At 44.1% G+C, this 22,885-nt stretch overlaps 2 protein-coding genes and 1 pseudogene across 2 annotated transcripts in view; 2 read left to right on the top strand and 1 right to left on the bottom strand.

The window, feature by feature from the left end:
• LOC147428579 (symplekin) overlaps positions 1–16,657 on the top strand; it is a 30,154-nt gene extending 13,497 nt beyond the window's left edge. Inside the window, exons 2-27 of the mRNA XM_086496364.1 lie at positions 6,129–6,288; positions 6,399–6,491; positions 6,583–6,697; positions 6,778–6,940; positions 7,007–7,181; positions 7,705–7,839; positions 7,932–8,450; positions 8,554–9,264; positions 9,348–9,416; positions 9,490–9,597; positions 9,691–9,921; positions 10,049–10,096; positions 10,195–10,353; positions 12,599–12,757; positions 12,841–12,903; positions 13,404–13,514; positions 13,623–13,706; positions 14,128–14,175; positions 14,272–14,346; positions 14,429–14,524; positions 15,029–15,109; positions 15,220–15,291; positions 15,374–15,418; positions 15,562–15,645; positions 15,731–15,834; positions 15,914–16,657. Coding sequence (XP_086352490.1) covers positions 6,129–6,288; positions 6,399–6,491; positions 6,583–6,697; positions 6,778–6,940; positions 7,007–7,181; positions 7,705–7,839; positions 7,932–8,450; positions 8,554–9,264; positions 9,348–9,416; positions 9,490–9,597; positions 9,691–9,921; positions 10,049–10,096; positions 10,195–10,353; positions 12,599–12,757; positions 12,841–12,903; positions 13,404–13,514; positions 13,623–13,706; positions 14,128–14,175; positions 14,272–14,346; positions 14,429–14,524; positions 15,029–15,109; positions 15,220–15,291; positions 15,374–15,418; positions 15,562–15,645; positions 15,731–15,834; positions 15,914–16,049 — 3,844 coding nt within the window. The 3' untranslated portion in view covers positions 16,050–16,657. The remainder of the gene's footprint in view (positions 1–6,128; positions 6,289–6,398; positions 6,492–6,582; positions 6,698–6,777; positions 6,941–7,006; positions 7,182–7,704; positions 7,840–7,931; positions 8,451–8,553; positions 9,265–9,347; positions 9,417–9,489; positions 9,598–9,690; positions 9,922–10,048; positions 10,097–10,194; positions 10,354–12,598; positions 12,758–12,840; positions 12,904–13,403; positions 13,515–13,622; positions 13,707–14,127; positions 14,176–14,271; positions 14,347–14,428; positions 14,525–15,028; positions 15,110–15,219; positions 15,292–15,373; positions 15,419–15,561; positions 15,646–15,730; positions 15,835–15,913) is intronic.
• Positions 16,658–20,124: 3,467 nt separating this feature from the next.
• On the bottom strand, positions 20,125–20,619 carry LOC147428580 (uncharacterized). Its single transcript, XM_086496510.1, has one exon. It carries the CDS (start codon positions 20,617–20,619, stop codon positions 20,125–20,127), a length of 495 nt encoding a protein of 164 aa, XP_086352636.1.
• A 703-nt stretch (positions 20,620–21,322) lies between these two features.
• LOC147428581 (uncharacterized) lies at positions 21,323–21,831 on the top strand (annotated as a pseudogene).
• The last annotated feature ends 1,054 nt before the right edge of the window (positions 21,832–22,885 follow it).

A 22,885-nucleotide genomic window follows, 5' to 3' on the forward strand; every position in this document is an offset into this window, starting at 1 on the left:
CCACGTGCGTTTTTTTGCAAGAAACATTATGATTAGATCTGCCGATTTCCGTGCTAGCGCTACACTTCTGGGACAGTTTCGTCGCCGGAATGCCCCTCCTCCATTTGCGTTTTTGACCTTCATCTGCGTTTTTTGGGTTTTCAGTCCATTTTCGACAGTTTTATTGGTCACTCTGTGTCGTTGACACCTTCCACAAGTTGCTGGGCACCTAGGGTATACCCATCAAGCCTTTGTTTTTCAGCAAACAGAAGGTTTTTGGTGCCAACAAGTGCAGCAAAAGTGGACTGCAAATTGACTTGCGTTTTTGCAGCAGGAGGGCAACGCGCTTCTAAACATTGGATCTCGCCACCACCTACCTGGCTTTGCATCTGATGCATTGCCGGCGAGTATCCTCTCCGTCTTTATCAGATTTCAGCCATTACCCTTGTTGTTTTCTCTGTTTTCAGCCCTCTGATGGCTATGCACACAGAGATAAACCCTCCTCATACCCCCTGCACCGCTCCGGACCATGCCGGGAGCATATGAGCACGCTGAAGATCGCTGGACAGCAGTGTTTTCAACACTTGGCAGTTGCGTTTTTGGGTGGACAGCAGCCACTTGGCTTGTGTTTTTCACAGAGGATAAAGTTACCTCTTGCCAGAACACCATCCGGTGGTGGTTTGTGCCGTCTCTCAGTGACTGCTGCAGTACACGTTACCTTCGACATTGGCTTGATCATCTACGGGCGTACGATCCTTGGGATATCCAATCATTCTAGCCATCGTTCGGTAGTTGCGCACTCCAAAGGCGGTGGTGACTTGTGGTTTGCTATGGACACACCTATGCACTTATCTGAGGAGTTCACACGAGATATGGCCATGCTCATGGCATATGGGATTCCGACATTTCCTTGAGAGGACACCACCATCTTGGGAGGATTGGAGGCAGGAAATACAGGCAAGACGACGTAAACCTTTCCTCTTCTCAGAGGATATTCACAGCGCACACTTTTCAGTGTGGCTTCCCTACTTCTAAAAGATGATTACAATGCAGACAGCTTGGTCTGATCACACCTCTTCTCTGAGGCCCTTCATAGCGCCGACTGTTGAGTCTGGGTTTCCTCTCATCTTGGATTACCCTACCTACTGATAGGACACCATCCGGTGGTGGTCCATGCGGTCTATCGTTGGGTGCTGTAGCTTACGGTAGCTTGTACAGTGCAGACTGTTTAGTCTGGCTTTCCTTGATTCGAAGGATGTTACGGTGCAGATTTCTACATCTGGCCTTTCTGGGGTTTTACACAGCTTAGCCACATGGCCACATTGGGTTATAGGTTTATGCATTGACAGGCTTCCGGTCATTCTCATGACGGTTCTTGGGCTTCCCCATTTTCTCCAGACGGTTTGACTACAGACACCACAGATCCTATTGGGCAGGACACTTGAAGGTCTATTGGTACTTCTTTCACGACAAGGAGTTGTTTTCACACTCAGTTCGGGACCGTCATGCAGTACCTTCACACTGTATCGGCGGAGTACAACAGTTTGCTACACTGCTCGTGACTACACTTGACCACGGAGATTGCTTGGCGGTCGGGACACCCCAGACTGCTGCTACACTCATGGAGTATTGTCCTTAAGTGGACATTGCAGTAGACATCTTCATCATTTGCCTCACATCTTCGGCTTCATGCAGTTTGTCCAGCATCAGGTGCTGAGAGGGGGTGTTAGACTTACACCACTCTGCTGCTTCACAGGTCTAGGGCATACATGTACGGCTAGTATGTCTTTGGGCTGGCCACCCATAGTCTAGGTTTCTCCTGGTCTGGCCGCTCGAGTTTTTGGGGCCGGCCTCCCACTTTTGTCCGGGCGCCCACATATATTTCCATATATCATTTTTCTGTTGGGTGGTGGGGATTTTTTTTAGGCCTTGCCCTACCTCCCCTTGGGCACCTATTTATGGTCGAGGGGGGTACCCACTTCCACCATCTGATTGTATTGGGTCTTTTGCTCTGGTAGTTAGTGGGGGGCTGATCGCCCCCTCTTCACCATATCTTGCATTTGTGGTCTACTCTCTCTCTCTCTCTCTTGCGCACTCTCACAAGGATAAGGGAAGCAGGTGTGTTGTGAATGGTACAGTCTCTAGGGATCAATCAGGAAGACACGGCATATGAACTACTACTCTGTCACACCACAAATCTGAAAGACGAAGCAACCACGGAAAGTGGTTGGAAGAAAAACATCCGCAAAGATACGAACTGCACTGTGGGCTAAAGCACACCATCCAAAGCCACAAGAAGAGGGCAAGGAAACCAAGGACTAGAGTACACTGTGCATGGTACTTCGTTGAATGGGGCACCGGAATTTGATTGAAGATAATAACTTGGAAGCCCTCCTCTAAAAGAGAAGTATCCTTTGAGGTAACAACTGATTCAACCCCACGTCGGAGTAGAGCAAACACTGTCACTGAAAGCTCAAGAGCTAAAGCTGAGAGCTTTTCTCAAGATAGGAAGCTCCCTTCCCGCTCAACCTTGGGAAAAGAGAATAAGTACCACTAGAAAGAAATCTGAGACAACTTGGAGTAAAACGTGAATCTTAAAGAACTTGAGACTCAAAGAGAATCATACCATCGATAAACTCGGACTGCTAAGTATAGCAAGACCAGAAAGGTCGTCATCTGAGGATCATGTTTGCCAAAGAAGCCGTCAGGGTCCAACAGGTCCTAGCTACTCAAGTGTCACAAACTGCTGACGTGTCAAAGCCCTAAAGAATGGAGCCAACTTACAGATGCCGGCCGAGGGGCCTAAACCCTAAGAAGAACAAGTAACAGAAGAAGAAGTCCTACCAACTTATGGGGACCTTGTCCGATGGGGCTCCAAGTGACATAAAGGATTCGAATAAAGCAGGACATGCACACACACGCAAACTGATTACGTGGCAGATTTTCGAAAATTGCGTTGGCATGGTGACGTGGTCGGATGTACGGATTTCCGTGTTTTGCGCTGACTGTTGTATAGAATTCCGTGATTTACGCTCGCAGCTTTTTGGCATTGCTTTTGAGTTTTGAAGGCTTTTCACTATAACTGCATTTCAGGCCAAGGGCCTTTAAATATGAGATTAGGGCTCATTCTCTAGCATGCTTCTTGGAGAAGGTGCAGAGTTTGGAGTACCGGCTTGTACTGTGTTGATGCAATATAAAGAAATACCGAAAGGGGTGCCAAGGTTTGGGGCCAATACTCTCTGGGGTGGAATTCCGCCTCTCCGTGTCGCGTGTTCTCTCTCTTTCAGTTCAGTTGTTGAAGTGTTGTTGTGACTCTGGGCCTGGACCTAGATGGTTATGCGAGAGGAGCATTAAGAAGTCTGAGCAGTGGTTACTCTCAACACCTCCAAACGATGCAGGCTGCGGTCTGCGGGGCGTTTGGTTGTAAAAGGTCTCTATATCTCCCAGCCCGGACCTTTTTAGGTTATGCGGGAGGAGTGATGAGGGAGTCGTTGAGTATCTCCCGGCCCGGACCTTGTTAGGTTATGCGGGAGGAGTGTTTGACGGCTTTATGTTTCTATGTCTTGTAACATGCATAAGTGAGCATTTGTGTTGCATTGTGATGTGCCAACCACTGAATATTCCTAATTGGATGAGATTGCCTGGGTATGTAATTTTAGTGCATCAAGACACCCGTGGAAGATCAATACGGTCTGGGTGTGATGGCTAATTTTACTACGCCGGAATATCAAGAGTTCCGATCTGGACGAAAGGAGAAGCTAACTCCTTGATCAAAAGGGTCGAAAGGAGAAGCTAACTCCTTGATAAAAAGAGCCGAAAGGAGAAGCTAACTCCTTAACAAAAAGAGCAAATTGATTGTCCCTCGGAATGACCCTCGGAATGATCCTTGGAGATTTTTTTTGAGCTAACTTGAGTTGTTTTGCAGATATGCTGTAATCGCGGACAATTACTCTCTTTCAAGAAGGGGAGATGTCACAAACTGCTGACATGTCAAAGCCCTAAAGAATGGAGCCAACTTATAGATGCCAGCCGAGGGGCCTAAACCCTAAGAAGAACAAGTAACAGAAGAAGAAGTCCTACCAACTTATGGGGACCCTATCCGATGGGGCTCCAAGTGACATAAAGGATTAAAATAAAGCAAGACCCGCACACACACGCAAATTGATGACGTGGCAGATTTTCAAAAATTGCGCTGGCATGGTGACGTGGCAAGCTGTATGGATTTCCACGTTTTGTGCTGGCTGTTGTACGGAATTCCGTGATTTACATTGGCAGCTTTTTGGCATTGCTGTTGCACCAGATGCTTTTGAGTTATGAAGGCTTTTCACTATAACTACTTTTCAGGCCAAGGGCCTTCAAATATGAGGTTAGGGCTCCTTCTCTGGCATGCTTCTTGGAGAAGGTGCAGAGTCTGGAGTACCGGCTTGTACTATGTTGATGCAATATAAAGAAATACCGAAAGGGGCGCCAAGGTTTGGGGCCAATACTCTCTGGGGTGGAATTCCGCCACTCCGTGTCGCGTGTCGTCTCTCTTTCAGTTCAGTTGTTATTGAAGTGCTAAAAGGCTGTTCAGTCTGTTCTTTTCTATTGGCACGTGGTGCCCGTCTTGTGACACAAGCATACTCCCTAAGATCATACCAAATGTCTGCCACTCCCCTGCATCTTCCAAGATCAAATATGTAGGTACAATCCAATACAATATGCCAAATTCCATACAAGCATGGAAGAGCACATATACTCCCATAATCCATTATTGTACTTGTGCAATGTATTTGTGGGATGTATATGTGTGCGTTGCACAGGCTTATGGTCTTGTATGCGTACCGTTCCTTTAAGTGAGCCACATGGTAACAAAGGTTGCTTTGGCCTATTATTGGCAGAATTTATGGTTGCATAAATTACACTTCAAAATACCTCACTGATTAGTTCGAGCTCTTGAAGGAGAGTAAAAGCTGGAAAAATTGCATGACATCAATTTGCTTAATCTTTTGGAAGTTAGCTTAATGAGCAACAAATACACTTCAAACACATTGCCTTATAAGTTTCAACCTAGGAACATGTAGTTATTGCATCTTCAGGGATGAAAGTTAAAGAGTGTAAAAGATGTCATTGAATCTACTAGCTTTTCATTTGAAAGGTTATGGAGGCTTAGCTTTGACATTCCATACTTTCTTGAAAAATCGTTTTGCCCACCTACTGACAGACTTGCATATTATATTCAATTGACCCTCAAGATTCGTTGGGGTTCTGCATCATGCCCCTTTTAATATGCTATGCTACCCTTTCAAAAGGGATAGTAGGATTCGACCTCAAGCCCTTCAAGGAGACGACCGTCAATCTTCTCCCATAACCACTTCAGCTACCTTGTTTGGCTGCTTGCCAATCCAACTCGAGCAATAAAGAAAAAGGCACACAACCTCTGCGCGTCTCTTGGCTCCGCCTTCAATCTCTCAGCACCCGTCCGCCCATCACCCTACCTACCCGTCTGCCCTCCCCTTGCTCATGCCTGCTCATCCTGCTGCGTCGCCCGACACCCACTTGATTCCCTTTTTTTTCAACAATTTCTCCCAGCCTTATGGTTGCGTGATTGAATATACCTCCTAATGAGGGATTTTATGATTTTACCTCAGCCGGTACCCCCTACTGGCTTTTCATGATCAAAATGAGAACTTTTGTCATTGTTTCAAAATTCACTCAGATGGAGGCCATTGTGGGGTGGACTTTTTCAAAATGTCTTTTATTATCTACGCCTTAAATATGTTAGGAACATGTTTTGAAAGGACTGTGTGAGGGGTATACCAAACATCCCACAACCACTTAATTGGCCTTCCTCTAGAGGATTGGGAAAAAGCAACTGATATAACTTTTATTAAAATCAAGATGTCGTAGTATTTAGTCAATATTATGCATGGTGGAGCTGTTGGTTATATTGTCTTGTGGATGACTACCATGAGTCTACACCTCGCGCTTTCGTTTAAAGATGAATCTGGGCTTATCCTAGATTCATCTAGGTATATATCAAGATTTACAGAGAGTTTTTAGGGAAAATCTGATTTTTTAAATCTGTCATGTGTCTTGGTTGAGTCAAGTATGTTTAAAATTTGAACTGACCAGAAGGATTGACCTGTTAATATTTCTGCTGGGTATAGGATCATTGAAGAGATAGGGTTAAAGCATTTAGATTACATTGCATCGATGGTTCCTATACTTCAAGCTTTGTTACGGGATAGCACACCAGCAGTTGTAAGGCGTGCTGTCACAGCTGGTTCAAACCTTTTTCGCATCACATTTGAGCAAGTTGCTAAGCAGGTACTAAATAGGCTTGGCTTGTTTTTTTGGTTGTGAGATTTCTGGAAAGCTTGCACTTTATTGTCTGTATTTTAAGTATCGTCGTTTTCATGTTACTTGGATGTGCCAAGGGCATTTACTCAGGACACGTGGATAATTCACTACAGAACTCGTGGGTTTGCGGTGTTGGCCTTAAAGACGCTATGTATGCAACAGCTAAAGAGGTCACCTTGCAATTTTTTTTGATAGAACACAGATCTGCTCTCTTAAAGTGAGTTGTCAGGGTTCAGACTCATCCCTTTGTTGGTGTGGCAGCATGGTAATGATGGTGTACGATTGCTAACCATAAAGTTTGTAGAAATGGCTATTCTTCTCTTTACACCTGATCCAAACAAGCCTGCTGTGTCTCCCTTACAGCAAAACTGGGATGGTTGGTTATGGCTGCCATTACATGAAACAATTTTTCTGGGTTTGTCAGGATTCAACTTGACAAATGTTTTTTCTCCACAGGGAATGGATTCAATATTTCCTGGATTGTGGGAGGACATCCAGTTCTTGATGTGGAGCGGCTGGGACGGGAAGCTGATGAATGTCTGACATATTTATTGGAGCAACTTTCTGAGCAAGCGTTTTGCAAACTCTCTGGGCCGGTCGCCATTGTGCTAGTTAACAGGTTAGTCCTTTGATAGTTTTGCTGTTGGTGTTGGGAAGGAGCTTAACAGTGAAAGGTGTTTGTCAGTTTGGCTACCATAGCTAAGCGGCGACCAGCTATGTATGGGCTCATAATACCTGCACTGTCAAGACTCGGCTCCATCTGTGAGGGAATAAGAGGACCTCAAAGAGCAAGCATCATTCATGCAGTAAAGAACAGTCTAGTCAATCTCCTAAGATGCACACATGCAGGGGCCGGGATTGTAAGTTTTATTCCTTTTTGGAGTTATATTGCTTAACTTATTAACGGTCCTTGTACAGACTAGGTCTTGAAGGTTACCACGTTGTTGAGATAGATCATTTTGTTTTGTTTATTCAAATGAGTACATACTTAAGGTCTAACACTAGTTAGGAAATGCTTACAAGATAAGCAGCAGTTGATATCTACTCAGGTGAGGTTTGAGAAGCATGAGGCTTGTGCTAGAAGTTATGTTTTTTGTCGTGTACTATTAGACAATGTCATACTCAACTTGTTGAAAACAGGCATATTGTTTTTTCTCGTCCTTTTTTTTCCTGTGGTTGATGTTTGTACCATCTGGCAAATGTTTGTCTTTAGTTCCAGTTACTCTCCTTTTATGTGGGCTGACCTGTGTAAGAGCAGGCACAGGAAAGTGCTTAAAAACAGTGCCCTTTTATTTGTTCAAGACATGCAGTTTTTCAAGTTATTTCTATGCCCAACTTCCTTTTTGGGGGTTTCCACTTACCATCTGAAAACCATGTTGACAGTGGCGAGAGCGCCTTGCTGGAGCATTAAAAGCAATAAATGCTGGAGATCTTGCGGAGGCAGCAATTCGTCAGACAGACAGATTGCTTCGGAATGCAGAGAGAGAGCGTGCATTCCGTGACTTACGTCTTTCCAAGGTCGAGATGGTTTGATTGCAATATGTCTATGCCATTTCACTTCTGCAGTGTTCCTTCTGTTATGTGGTGCCTCACTAAACCAATGAATACAGGAAGAGAAGTTGCAGCCTGTTGATTACAAGAGGCCCTTGCAGGAGAACGGAAGTGTGCCCAGTGATTTGAATGTCAGTTCGGCGAAGCGCTTGCGGGTTACTCCTGAGACTACTCTTTCCCATTCACAAGATGCTCAAGCAGTTAGTGATGACCAAGGTGCCGGGGCCGCACAAGAATCATCTGGCTTAATCCTTGACAGCAGACTAACACCTCTACAGCAAATGATTGCTATGATCGGAGCCTTAGTTGCAAAAGGGGAGCGGGCCGCTTCATCAATCGAGATTCTAATTACAAGTCTCCCAGCTGACATGCTAGCTGATGTCGTCATAGAGAATATGAAGAACCTGCCACCATCTGCACCTGCAGTACCTCCTGGTGCCAACACAAGTGGAGCCTTAGAAACACAACCTAGCACAGCTGCACCTCCAAGGGCAGATGCTGCATTGCCCCCTGCCAATGTTCCGGAGCCCTCTCCTACTGGGCAGGCAGCATCAGACCACAGGCGTGATCCACGAAGGGTATGCGGTTGTTCTCTTCTCATTTGTTTTTCACTTGGGTGGATCTAGTTGTTTACAAGTTGTGGGCCAAATCACATTGTTTATTCCTGACTCTATTTTTCAGGATCCACGGCGGATGGATCCTCGACGCGTAGCTGTGCCTGTTGGTACTTCTCAATCTTCAGTTTCTGTCTCAGTCAAAATTGAGGAGCCAGCAGCTGACTCCCCACGCAATTTGAGTAGCCTGGAAACTGTCCCAGGTTTTAATACCCCCACCAGCTCTTCACAACTTCAGGAAGTTAAAGCAGAGAGCATCAGTACGTTGACTACCCCTCAGCCGATAAGTTCCCCTCCAAGGAATCTTGATATTCCCTCAGGGCAGGAAACTGCAAATAGTTTAGAGCATCCCGTAAGGGATGATGTAGTTTTGCCACTAAATTCTACCCAAGTTTTACAACCAGAAAGTGTTGCTGCAACTGCCCCTACTCTGTCAGGTTTAGAGCTCTCTTCTATCCCGGATCCTATGGATATACACAATCAGATTGTTGCAGCAGAACCCATGGATGTTGAAGAAGCTGCACCAGTAAGCAGTGTTACCGCTGTTCCCTCAGAACTGGCCACTGCTAGCCAGATAGGAACCGAGGGCACATTGGCAACTTCAGACACAGTGATGCCTGCCCCTGCAATGACAATACCTGTTATGTATCTTGATGAGGATCGACAACTGGCTCTATGGAAGGTGCTTTTGTTACGCATACTTGAAAGGTATGTCTTACCTGGATCTACTGGTGGTAGTGGCCTACGCTCTGGACTTCTATGCCGCTTAGTCTCCCAGGCAAGTTTTAGTTTGCTACTTGCTTGAGCTGGTGTTTGCGTATAGTTTGAGGTTAAACCTGATTTTCTTGTAACTTTCTGTAGTCCATGGGGGATGATGAAGCTGTAACGATTCTCCAAAATTTTATCCTTGCAGATTACCAGAGTCATAAGGTACTTTAGTAGGTACGTGAGTTTTACTATATCATAAACAATTGCCTCAAGTTCTCTGTTCTTTTACCTGTAGGGGCATGAGCTTGCCATGCACATGCTCTATCAGTTGTGCACAGAGAAAATGTATGGAGAAGATGATGGGGTTGCCTCTGAAGTCTATGAGAAATTTCTGATTGCTGTGGTGAGTTCTACCTGGAAAAAACCTTGAATCACAGAGTTTGTTTCCTAATTGCTCCTGGCATTGTTTTAGCCTACATTTACGTGTTTTGTGCAGGCACAGGGTTTAAGGGATACTCTGCCTCCAGCAGACAAGTCACTAAGCAGGCTCCTCAGTGAGGCTCCTGTTATCCCTAATGGGGCATTAAAATGGCTGGAGTCCATTTGCAACCCCTCCGAATCAGATCCTATCAATGGGGAGCGAATTTTTCAAGCTTTAAGTGCCATTTGGATTCTGATCTTGCTACGGCCGCCGATTAGAGTGGACTGTTTAGAGATTGCGCTCAAGGTAGAAGTTCTCCCTTTCTATTTGGTTTCTTTTCTTCTAGCATGATTGTTTGCAGACAGCAGAGGTGTGGTTACATTGCAAGCTAGCTTTGGAACGAGTTGATGTTACTGACACTAATTCTTTGCAGTGTGCAGTTCATGAGCTTGATGAAGTTCGAACAAAGGCAATTCGCTTGGTGTGTGGCACCATGCCTCATCTTCTTATGTAGTACTTCTGTTAAAGTTGCAATATATTGGCTCTGGCTGATCTTAGTTGCCTTTGCAATGGGTACAGGTTGCGAACAAACTGTACCCTCTGACTTATGTCTCGCAAAGAATTGAAGAGTTTGCAATCAGTATGCTACATACTGTTGTTGGAAGGGATAAAATGGAAGATGGAGTGAAGAAGTCAGTGGGTCATGAGGCATTGCCTCGTAAGCAACCCATTGAACAGGTGGGTTTTGTGTTTATGATGAAATTGTCAGCGTTCAGAGAAGTTTCTTGTATAACCATTTATAATGCGGGGACCACGAGTGACTTGAGCCTTAGGAATTTGATTTACTTTTGTTTTATGGAGGTCTGGCTGGCATCAAGGAACTCTTATGCCTTCAGAGTCCAGCCAGGTTTCATCTGGCTTCCTGTATTGTCGAAATTCATCTTGTCAGGTTACGTCCTGACATCTTATGTAATTAAGGTCTCATTACAGATTCATAGAAATTTAATGGATACGCCAATTTGTCGAAGTTGTCGAGTTGTGAAAAACATACGGGTTATTTTGCAGAAGTCTTTAATTCTTTGCCCACAGTTACTGATGCAAACGTCTTGTGTGTCATCTCTGCTCATTGTGAGGTTCATCAATTTTTCTCTTCTCGAATTTCAACTGTGATCATTCCATTCGTAAAAGGAGAACTCTGGCAGAGTGTTGACATATTACCGTATTTGTAATAGAGTTGCTTTTGCTTTGTCCAAATCACGGAGTAAAATGCATGGCATTGAGCTGTATGATTGAAGTTGGTGCGCTGCATTATTAAGCCAGGGTTGGCTTGTTTTGCTATTGAGTATAAAAAGTATAAGTAGTCACAACCGACAGCCAAAGTGGCTTGAGCATAAGCTAACAGAGCAAGCATGTCAAAATGTCAATTAATGCAGATAGAAGCTCAGTAAGGCATGGAGTTTCAGTAAAAGTCTTTGTATATAGTATCCTTCATTCACCAGGGCTTTGGAATGTGGTTCATGGTGGTCATGGATGACTGCGCTACTTTTCACACATCTAAGCAATCGCAGATTATGATACGATTTGAATGTATTTTTGGGTCTTTGTCGCACTTTGCTGGTGGTCTTGCCCACATGTTTTTGTACTTCGGAAAAATTATGAGACCATGTGTCAGTTTATATCAAGCATGAGGTATTCTCTAGATCAAAAGCATAAAGTTTGCCTCGTCCATTACCAAAGTATTTTGAAGTAGTTGAGATCAATGAGTAGGTTGATAAGCCAAAATCTTGCTACTTTAGACTTAAGTGGCGTCTTGAAAGCTTCCAGGTTACAGAACTTTATTTTTCCCCAGAACAAAAGGATCTATCTTTCATCTTTCATTACTTGATGACCATATAAAGGGCACAAAACTACAGGTTTAGAAGTCGTTATGTAAAGTAAAACTTCACCAAGTTAGGTTTGAAAGCACTTTGGTAAGCATTTTTTCAAGAAGCAGAGATGAGATCATATTGAAGGGGAAGAAATAGGAGGATACACCATAGGGTGTCGGAGTTTGGGTGGAAAATAAGAACGAGGGAGTAGAAACCGGAGAGTGTTGGAGTCTGGCCGATAAACAAGAACGAACATATCGAGCAAGGAAGCACACCACATTTGAGTTCTGCCAACTGAGATCTTTTCAGAACAGTTAGTGAAATGATAAGGTTGAAACTTATGTTTTCCTGAAGGGCAAGGATTGCACCACGGAGGCAATAAGCTGTATTGGCTTTAGAAGAGACTCCCATCCTTGCCACTTGTGTTGGATGTACACAGACAAAGGCTTCTGAGAACTAAAGTCTGTTAATCATGATGCAGGTGTTTAGTGTGCTGTTATGTGTAGCCAGCTATTTAGGTCATCCTCAGTCATTGTGCTGTACTGTACATAATAGTTGCAGCAAGTTGGAGGTGTTTTATACTCAGTATTGCAGTGTACCTGGTTTTTGGAGGGGTCTCACGAGGCATATGAACTTAGCAGCCTTCAGCATGGCTGATGTAGAGAGAGTTTTTGTTCTTCTGCAGACTCGCTTGATTGTGGCGTTCGTATTTTCACAGACAAATCTTTGTGTCTTTTTTCTTTTTCCTTGGGCCGGAAAGTTCAGCGCGATTCGTCCCTTTAGTTTGAGGATTGTGTTCAGAGAAACTGCTATGTTGTTTGGTGATAGGTAGTGAGGTACTCCCCCAGCCACCTGGGCACCTTCCCATGGGCCCAAGTAGCAGTTGGGCCTGTATTACAGGCATGTCGCTGCCCCGTTTATTCTATCTTTTACTTTGGGTACAATCTGTTTGGTTGCGCTTGGAACTCTGTTATGAAGTGGACCCACTTTATTTGTGAGTAGCTACATATAGATAGAGAGTGACTGTTTTTTTGAGTTTCAATTTTGTTTTTTGAACTCCCTCCCAGCATATTTTAATGAGACAAATGACAGGAACTGTATTTACATTCTATCAGGTTGTCAATGGTGGGGAGGATAGCTCAACAAAGAGTACAGAGAAACGGGCTACTGGTAGGAATGCTGTTGAAGGGGACCAGTATCGAGGAGGCAAGAGCCATGTAACTGTAGGAGAGGCACAACGATGCATGTCTTTATATTTTGCTCTTTGCACCAAGGTACTGCTCTCAATGGCAGCTCAAACACTTGTCTCAGCATTTATCACAGGCCAAATTTAACTCAAGACATCTTTTGTGTGCAGAAAGTGCCACTTCTGCGACAACTTTTTGATGTATATGAACATGCACCAAAAGCAGTGAGGCAGGTGTGTAGAGCTTGTCTAATGCTTTGGTAGTTCTGAAAACGTGCACTTCTATTAGCAGCCCTTACTTTGCTTATCTAGTAGATAGTAAGTCTACCCTTGTCAAAATTTAGCTATAATAAATGTTTACGCCCATTATTTATCCACACGCTTGCATGACCTTGTTGGTCAGGTGCTTCTTTCTCAAGACTTTCCTATGGTGTAGTTGCATGAGAAGCATGTTTTCATGCCCTCTAGTGTAAGTCCAGGAGTTTTACTATGCATTGTTTCAACACTTCTTGTATCCATTGTGCATATGCATTTGCAAGACATGATGCATCCTTCTGAATTCCGGTGTTTTAAAGTTTATAAAAAGACTGAATTGTCTTCCTGGGAAAAGTCTGAGCTTTGTGTAGGTTGTTTCCAGGCTATAGATCACGCTGCAATCAGAATCAGGCACGTACTGTACAATGTTGGAGCAAAGTTTTTGGGTTGTTACATATTAGGGTTTTTGTTTGTGGCAGGCAGCTCATAGGAATATGCCAGTTCTTGTTCGAACAATAGGTTCAACTTCATCAGATCTTTTGCAGCTGCTATCAGATCCTCCTCTTGGGAGCAAGAATCTTCTTCTCCTGGTGGACATCCTTTCCCTGATTGATTGTTTCTTTATTGCTTTGGATATGTCAGGCTTGCGGCCACAGGCTATTTCTGTGTTGCTTAAATGCCAATATCTGTGGTTTCAGGTTTTACACTTGGTCACAGACGCAGATGCACCTTCACCTGCATTGATTGCCATAGTCAAGAAATTATATGAATCCAAAATAAAGGTAAACTTGGACTTGATTACCTTACATTAAGCTGTCATTATTGAGGACATTGAACAATGACATCAATATATCATCGTTGAGTACATGCAAAAATCTGAGCCAAGAACCCTACAACAAAATGAGGTGTACTAGTAAGTATTAGGGCTTCACTTGATATATGGGCATGGTCTCCCAGTTCCCTACAAGACCACTAGATAATTGACCGAAGAAAGAAACCCAAATCGCAAGACGTAAAATACTAAAGACTTTTCTCAGATTAAGGAGTTGATGGATGAGGAACAGTTAGGGGCATGAGGATTTTTTCAAAGCCATCTTGATCATGACACAATCTCAGTCGACATGTTTATTTTTCTGGTCTTTCCAACACTTAAAGCTGTAAAATGTGTTCCAAAACTCAAGATGGAAATTGCGTTTGAAGCAGGATGCAAGACTTCTCACTCCAATTTTATCGTCTCTGTCAAAAGCAGAGGTAAGAAGGTTTCATCGTGTGATAAATGGTCGTCATATTTAGTTAAGGCTAAATTATGCTGGGCTAAAATTTGTATTTTCTGATAATGACATCAAGGTTCTTCCTATATTTCCCCACCTGGTTGCACTCCCATCTGAGGACTTTAAAGCTGCATTGGACAGAATTCTCCAGGTCTTTTCTCATTTGAGAGAGCGCGTATTTTTACTTGGAGTATTTTACATTGGATTCACTTCCTTTATTTGTGTATATCCAGGGTTCAATTCACACTGGGCCTGCCTTGACGCCAGCAGAAGTGCTCGTTGCAATTCATGCAATTGACCCTGACCGCGATCAGATCCCTTTGGCTATGGTACATGCACATTTCTGTAGGGTGTTAACATAGCTGTAGCTGTGTACATGCTTGTGAGGGCACACATTCCAGAGCAGCGAATGCCGCATCTTCAATGCCTGGTTGTGAGTGGATGATGCTGATGGTGCTCCTCTTCTTGGGCCTTTGATTTAAAGCATTGTAGATAATCGCCTTTCTGGTTCATAAAATCACAACTACAAAGATTCTTAGGGTTAGCAATAACATATTTAAGCTGGCAAGACCGAAGCTTTGAAAGGAGAATGTTTTTCCCATGCTGTGTCTAAACAAAACTGTGACCATGCGATTTTTTTTTCCTTTCCCAGATACTTTGGTTTTGCCAGGCTTCTGTTTGCGATCATATTAGCCATGCTTGTTCATTCTTCTGGCAATTGGTCTTTTTAGAGTAGTGTATCATTGGTGTGGCTTTTTAGTTTCGTGTAGTGAGATGTCTTGGACTTGTCCAAGGTGGAGAGCTCATAATTTGACCACGCTATCATTATGTAGGTGAAAGACGCTTGTGCAGTCTGTTTCCAGCAGCGCACGGTTTTCACGCAGCAAGTTCTAGCAAAAGTTCTTAAACAATTAGTAAGTTCTAAGATTCTTGTTCTTTGTCACTTTCAAGCAGATTGCAAGATCGTGCTATGATGGAAACACTCAATATTTGCTGAATTACATTTGGACTTATCTGTTTACAGGTGGAGCAGACACCAGTTCCTATGCTTTTCATGCGGACTGTAATTTTAGCTGTTGGTTCTTTCCGGTCATTGGTAATCTTAAATGTTTCAGGGGCATTGCTTATAGTAAGTTTGATGCAGTGGACTTTTGCACTGATAAAAGAAAATTTTGCAGGTGAGCTTTGTAATGGAGATCCTCTCTCGGCTTGTTAGCAAGCAGGTAGTAATGCATGACCAGCATATGGATAGTGTTTGACAAATGCTTGTTGTTTGAATGCATCGAGGTTCAGCATATGTCGGAACTTTGTTCTATGACATGCCAATATTTCCGGTAAATTAATCTGAGTCTTTTCTGATCATCAGATTTGGAAGTGGCCTAATCTGTGGATAGGGTTTTTGAAGTGTGCTGACCAAACACAGCCGCACTCGTTCCCTGTCCTGCTTCAGGTATGTTTGGGTTGTTTGTTGGGAGTAGTGCAAGGGAACTTCATCTGTTTGTGCTGATGATGCAACCCTGTATTTGCTCAAACAGCTACCAGCTGCACAATTGGAAAAAGCATTGCATAAGCATCCTAATCTAAGAGCACCCTTGATTGGCTATGCAAACAAGCAAAGCGTGCGTGCCGGCTTGCCAAAGTATGTATTAAGTTATGGACATCTTAGAAAACTTTGTTGAAGCTTGTGTGGCTTACAATTGAGTTGCTTTATTTTGCAGGCCAACGCTGGTGGTTTTGGGACTCCTGCAAGACACGTTACCTTCAGAGCCTGCCTCCTATGGTCAGGCAGTACCCGATGTTGCCTCCACCAATGTTACTGAGAGGCAAATGAGAGAATCTGCAGCAACATTGTGAGGTCGTTTACTTGCAGTCCCAGTTTCGATTTCGGTGTGTCGTGTCCATTTCGGAAAGGCAGGTTGAGCTTTTGAAGTCTGAGGCACTGAAGAGAGTACCTCGAAGGACGGTATTTACTAGATTCCGTGCTCATGGACGGCGAGAGTTGTCGGAGGGCATTGCAGCTCTGCTTGTAATGCCTTTGTTCCTGCACTGTCTCAGCTGTCAACTCGTTTCCTGTGAGGAGTCATTCTTTGCGGTATGAATGCCCGAAGGCCTCTGATCTGCCTCCAAATATAGCAAGAGTGCGTGGTCGAAATTCTGCTTTACACCCATTCCCCTTTGTCAATCATGTCGCATATTGCCCTCCCTCTTTAGGGTGTGGAGCAACCTGTAACAGTTTTGTAATTTTACATTCTGTATTATAGTCGTCTGCAGCAAGGTATTTTTTACTAGTCAGCCGTAGTGAATGTTTGAACTTTGCCATTGTTTGCAGCTTTGAGAACTCAAAAGACAAGATAAATCCTATAGTCTGTGGCCCCCATTAGGGCTGACGAAGCCAATTTGTCATTTAAACATATGTTAGCTCACCTTCACAATGAGTTTCCAAATAGAAAGTCATTTGGTGGTGTGGATTTGTAGTGGAAGTTACTTTAGTCATTTGGTATTGCTGTCCGAAATTGCTGCGTTCTATCACTATTTTTAGCGAGTTCCAATATTTTGGATGCTTTCACAATGAACTGAATGGAATGTCCTGACAGCTTCATGCCATGTGATGAAGACATTTCTACTCTTTAATGTGATGCAATGCAGCAATTCCCTAAAACTCTGAATGAGATTTTGGCTAAAGAAGTTTTCAATATAATAGTCCTACACAATCATTGAGGTCCTATACTGACAAGCATACAAGTCTGTTATTTTATGGTAATAAGAGTAAACAAAAACACAATAAAACTCAAAAATACATCGAGAGTACCAGAGACTTTTGAAGCTATCAACAAAGCTACCATAAAGCATAGTCATGTGACCCAGGAAAAAGTGATCTTGTTTATTATCTCTTTTTCTTTTTTCATTGGGATGCAGAAGTGCATGGGCGAATGCAGCTGGCTTCATTTGAGGAGTCTTATATTGATTTACTGGAATTGCAATCTCTCTCTCTCTCTCTCTCTCTCTCTCTCTCTCTCTCTCTCTCTGACCTTCATTGGACCATCATGGGAGGATAGGTCGCATTGATGGATGGGGGGACATGGACAAGCCACTAGTCTCTATGATCTCACGGCTCATTTGAGCCAAGGCTTCAGTACCACGTGCCATTATACGAGTAGAGCTAGTTGCCCCCCCGCTAGTGGTTGAGGCGCTCACCAGCTCTGTCTCCTTCATACACCGCATTTGGGAACTTCCACGAAACAGATATGCCCGCCTTGCACTTGAGTCCTCTCGACAGTTAGCCATGCAAGGAGATACCACATGTTGGTATGGGGAGATGACATCATGGTTTCAGGTGCATGGGTTTAGTATAGATACATTGCCCCCCTTACAGTACTCACTGGATGCACCCTCTTTGACTCTCACACAGTCCGAGATCACCAGGCTCATCTGCCAGGACCTGACTCAGCTAGACATTAGGAGGACATGGATGCAGCCAGCACAAGAGTTGGGCACGAAGATGGCTTTCTACAGAGAGCATCTTCTCCAGCTTACGGAGGATGGTTTTGTGATGAGACCTAGATACATGGACACCCACTTGTCTCATGGGATACGGTGTGCTATTGGCCAGCTACGCACATCTTCACACCAGTTGCGGATCGAGACTGGGAGATACAACAGAGTACTAGTAGAGGCCAGGACATGCCTCCTATGTGACTTGGAGCCTGAGATAGAGTTGCACTACACATGTCACTGCCCCATCTACTACGAGATACGCGGCCGCTTTCACTGCTTGTTTAGAGAGGGCTTCGGACCACTCTCCAGAGTCATGCGGTACGAGGATCAAAGATGCTTGGGTCTGTTTTTGCTCGAACTGCGCAAACACAAAGAGAGCCTCATGAGAGGAGAGGCCAGCCAGTCTTAGAGACGGATCACAGACTTCTTTAGAGTAGACCCTGGACACTCGGAGGAGCTACTATCACAGGAGAGCTCGCCGCCTCACACTGGAGGCACACCACACTCCCGCACGGCTCCCGGCCTCTGTTGGACGCCATGCAATCGCATGGATTCCTGGGAATGGTCATCAAGGGACCATTCTCTATGCCATAAATGGCCAAAGAGCAAACCATGGTGTTTTTTTCTTAGGGGTAAAACCTAGAAGGATTATTGCATTTTGTTCTTCACAAGTTATGTGTCACCATCTTTTATTGAAGGAGGTGGTATTAGTGATGGCATATTACTGATTCCCTGGCTTATTCTCGTCCCCAAAGAGTTGATCTAACGGTATAGTTGTGGGCTCTCAACCTATGGGTTGTGGGTTCAAATCCCCCGTTGGGTCACCAATAGAGGGACATGTTATGCTCACGAGCCATGAGGTTCTTGGCTGGTTGCTACGAGTTCTGTATGTCGTTCCGTGCACGTGGTGCATCAGTTAGGTGGCCACGGTGATGCCTACGCTTGCCTGACGGTACGCGGCCTTTGCCCGACCATGTTTCATGGCTAATATTTGGAAGGGATAAGCACCTTCCTCCTATGGGCCTCTGGTGCATCGAAAAAGAAAAAAAACTTTTCCTCTCTTGGCCTTTTTTTTTTCTTTGCTTCACAATTTTTCCTTGTCTCACCTTGGTTTTCCAAGTGAAAACCAAGTGGCTCATTATCCTTTTAGCATTGATCAATAGTCTTTTTAACATTCTAGGACTAGCCGTATCTGATTCCATGTGTTGGGTACCCTTGTGTTTTTCTTTCATATTCTTCATCTTCGTGTGCATACTTGCAACCCCATTTCCACCAACACCTTTGGGTGTACTAAACCTCATGTAGGTTGTCAGTGATTAAAATTTTATCCGACTCCTTTGTATGTTTCTATCTTTCTCTTCAATTGTCCTATCTTGTTGGAAACGAGCTTGTCTCATACTCCAATGGTAAGGCTTTCATAAATTGGCGAGACTCAAGGTACCTAATGCCTTAAAGCGTTGGAGTCTAGATATATGGTAAAACAGTACCGGGATGTGTGACTTCCTGAGACTCCCAAAGAATTTATCCCCCATGTAACTTCATAACTTTCTCTTATGAAAAGAGCTTAGAAAGTTATTGAGTAGTATAGCTCACAACTCTCAAGAGCAATTCAAGTCTAGCTAGAAATTTTGCCATGTTTGGTGGGGCGGGAGTGATCCAATGGGAGCTAGCAAGAACACCCTTTCTTATAATAGGCAAGGTTGTGACATACATGCATCTAGGTGAGCGTATGTCATTTTAGTAGCTCAATCAAGATGGCATGTATATGCAACCATGAAGCATCACCCTCCACGGCTAACAATCAGGACTAGGACGCATTACCTACTACCTATCCATGATGAGGGAGCTCTGCTATTGTATGTAAGTGGACGTTATCTTGGTGAGTACCTTTGACGGCATTTTTGTGCCATGTTTTTCTATCATATACACAACCCAGCCTACCACAAAGATCATGGTTTAGTTCTCCACCTACAAACTCCACATAGCACTGCAGATGTCATCAATCTTATCAAATAGCCACATATAGAATGTAAAATTGTCCTTGTGAATGCAGCCTCTCCTAGACCTCTGAGAGAGTCATATTGTTGTCTCAGTCTAGCATATGCTATATCTCATGAAGAAGCTCCCCTAGATGCATGTTTATATGTGACTCAACCCATCCCATCACCTTCTTCCAAGCGAACCTCACCACACAGTATAAAAACTAGGAAAAGCCAATTACTTGACATCTTGGCCCCAAAATCTTGGCCTTCATTAAGATTGCATCAATGTAGAGACCAAGTAGTGCTTTGGAGAGTGGGCATATTGCACATATAATCTTCAACAAACGCCCTTTCATCTTCTTCAGGTAGAACTTTAATCAACACTTCATTCAGAAAAAAATTGGTTCACTTAAAACTCTCATAGCTATTTCTTGTAGCTAGAGTTGCGTCCCTTATGATTTTCTTTGCTGCAGTTTCTGCAAGGGCTTCCTGCTCTTCTTTGCATCACCATTAATGTCTTCTTCACTAGAGGAGTTCTCTGCATCGCCATTAATGTATTCTTCACTAGAGGAGCAGTCCACCAAGCAACTAGCCTTTCTTGTTTCTAGCAGCTCGGTCAGCTTCTTAGGGGAAATCTGCAACCGCACCTTGGAAACGGGCGCTTCGAAGAGATCATGGCTAGTTTCTGGCACCTCAGCCAGCTTCTTAGGGGAAATCTGCAACCGCACCTTGGAAACGGGCGCTTCGAGGAGATCATGGCTAGTTTCTGGCACCTCAGCCAGCTTCTTAGGGGAAATCTGCAACCGCACCTTGGAAACGGGCGCTTCGAGGAGATCATGGCTAGTTTCTGACACCTCGGCCAGCTTCTTAGGGGAAATCTGCAACCGCACCTTGGAAACGGGCTCTTCGAGGAGATTATGACAAACGAACGGATCCGTGGTCTGCATGCAATCGTTAAGCAGCCAGAGTTCTAGAAGAGAGAGCAAAAGAGGTAGAATTTACCAGCTGCTTCTTCATGTTCAGTCGATTGGCACTGTCGAACTCAGCTGCTTGACTTTTGAAATCTTGGACCAGTATTTCGTTAGCATCGGCGACTCGGCGGTCTGAATCATTGTCTGAAACCTCTTCTTCAATATAGAGAGTCGCCTTATCTGCTTCCTTCTTAGGCCTGCTATAATTTCGTTGTACGTCGGCACTGTGCTTTCTCATCCAGTACAACAGCAAATCGTTGCATTGATCTCCCCGATCGGCCTGAAGGTCATAGGCGGCCTGTCGCAAGGCCCTCTTCGACCCGATCAAGTTGATCCTCAGCCGCAAGGACTTCCTCCCGATCAGGCTGATGACCTTCAGGCTGATCAGGGAGATCAATGCAAGGATTTGCTCCTGTACTGGATGAGAAAGCACAGTGCTGGTGTACAACGAAATCCTAGCAGGACTAAGAAGGAAGCAGATAAGACGACTCTCTATATTGAAAAAGAGGTTTCGGACAATGATTCAGACCGCCGAGTCGCCGATGCTGACGAAATACTGGTCCAAGATTTCAAAAGTCAAGCAGCTAAGTTCAACAGGGCCAATCGGCTGAACATGAAGAAGCAACTGGTAAATTCTCTTTTGCTCTCTCTTCTAGAACTCTGGTTGCTTAACGATTGCATGCAGGCCACGGATCCGTTCGTCTGTCGTGATCTCCTCGAAGCGCCCGTTTCCAAGGTGCGGTTGCAAATTTCCCCTAAGAAGCTGGCCGAGGTGTCAGAAACTAGCCATGATCTCCTCGAAGCGCCCGTTTCCAAGGTGCGGTTGGAGATTTCCCCTAAGAAGCTGGTCGAGGTGCCAAAAACTAGCCATGATCTCCTCGAAGCGCCGTTTCCAAGGTGCGGTTACAGATTTCCCCTAAGAAGCTGGCCGAGGTGCCAGAAACTAGCCATGATCTCCTTGAAGCGCCCATTTCCAAGGTGCGGTTGCAGATTTCCCCTAAGAAGCTGGCCGAGCTGCTAGAAACAAGAAAGGCTAGCTGCTTGGTGAACTAGTCGTCTAGTGAGGAAGACATTAATGGCGATGCAGAGAACTCCTCTAGTGAAGAAGACATTAATGGCGATGCAGAGACGAGCAGAAAGCCCTTGCAGAAACTGCAGCGAAGAAGATCAGAAGGGACGCATCTCTAGCTACGAGAAATAGCTATGAGAATTGCTTGTAGTTCTCTTACAAGCTGAAATCTGAGGTTACTCCTTTCAATCCACCTCGTTTCTTGCATAGTGCTCGGGCAGCAAGGATTTTCTCAATATTTCTTACAAAATCGGGTTTTGTGCAACAAGCAAGGGGAGGACATGTAATGGTGGGTAGAACAGAGAGTACGAAAATGCTTCGAGGAATATACAATAGAGTGGAGATCCTTGGAAGTGCCTAGAAAAGAATTCTTTGCCCTTGTTGAATCTGTGTTGATTTTGAAAAGGGTATCTGCTTTTTTATTGAAAGTTGCCTGATGAATATGTGGATCCTCGTTGATCCGGATGTGGGCCTTGCCACAACGCGTCTTTGCCTGTTGGGGATCTATGTGATACGATGAACCAGAGTTGGATAGCATCTTTCTAGAACATCTGACTGCGTCTTTTTAAGATGAAAGCCTTTTGAATGTTAATCTTTCTTTAGTCTTATAATAGATATTTTCTTTCTTTAAAGGGACTGTAAGAATGGGACATATAATTATTTGTGAGTTTGCAAACTCACCGTGTGAAATACATTCTTTAAAGGTAGGTAAAGATAAAGATAAAGGTCCAGAAATGTGGGAGGTCTATGAATGTAATAATGCAACATCAACCAAGCGACATCAACCAAGCAACTGGTCTATTTGAAAGCTACGTTGCAAGAAAAGTTTCTTCTCACAATTGACCACCTGCTTTTGGTGTTTGTTTGGTGTTTTTTTGGTGGGGGGTGGGGGCGCGCGCTCACCAAAGCCTTTTCTCCCAACCAGAGAGAAAAAGGGCATATATAAAACTCTTCCGGCTTTTAGGCCAAAATTTTAAGGATTTGCCAGTTTTTACACTAGAATTTGTAAAATTTTACGAGGTTTCTTCGAAATGAACTCTTGGCTCAAAACCTAGCCTGGATTTTGCGATTTTTAGCCGGTTAAAAATACACTAAAGGCCACTTCCATGCCACACAACAGAATCTGGACAAGATTTACCACACTTTCCCGCAACACAAAAGTGCTAATTGAGA

The sequence above is a fragment of the Adiantum capillus-veneris genome, chromosome 23 (assembly GCF_014529385.1).
Source record: "Adiantum capillus-veneris isolate H3 chromosome 23, ASM1452938v2, whole genome shotgun sequence".
In the NCBI taxonomy this organism is placed as follows: Eukaryota; Viridiplantae; Streptophyta; class Polypodiopsida; order Polypodiales; family Pteridaceae; genus Adiantum; species Adiantum capillus-veneris.

Bases quoted from the DNA above. Each gene is read 5' to 3' on its own strand.
- LOC147428580 (XM_086496510.1), bottom strand. From the start codon at position 20,619: ATGCAGACCACGGATCCGTTCGTTTGTCATAATCTCCTCGAAGAGCCC.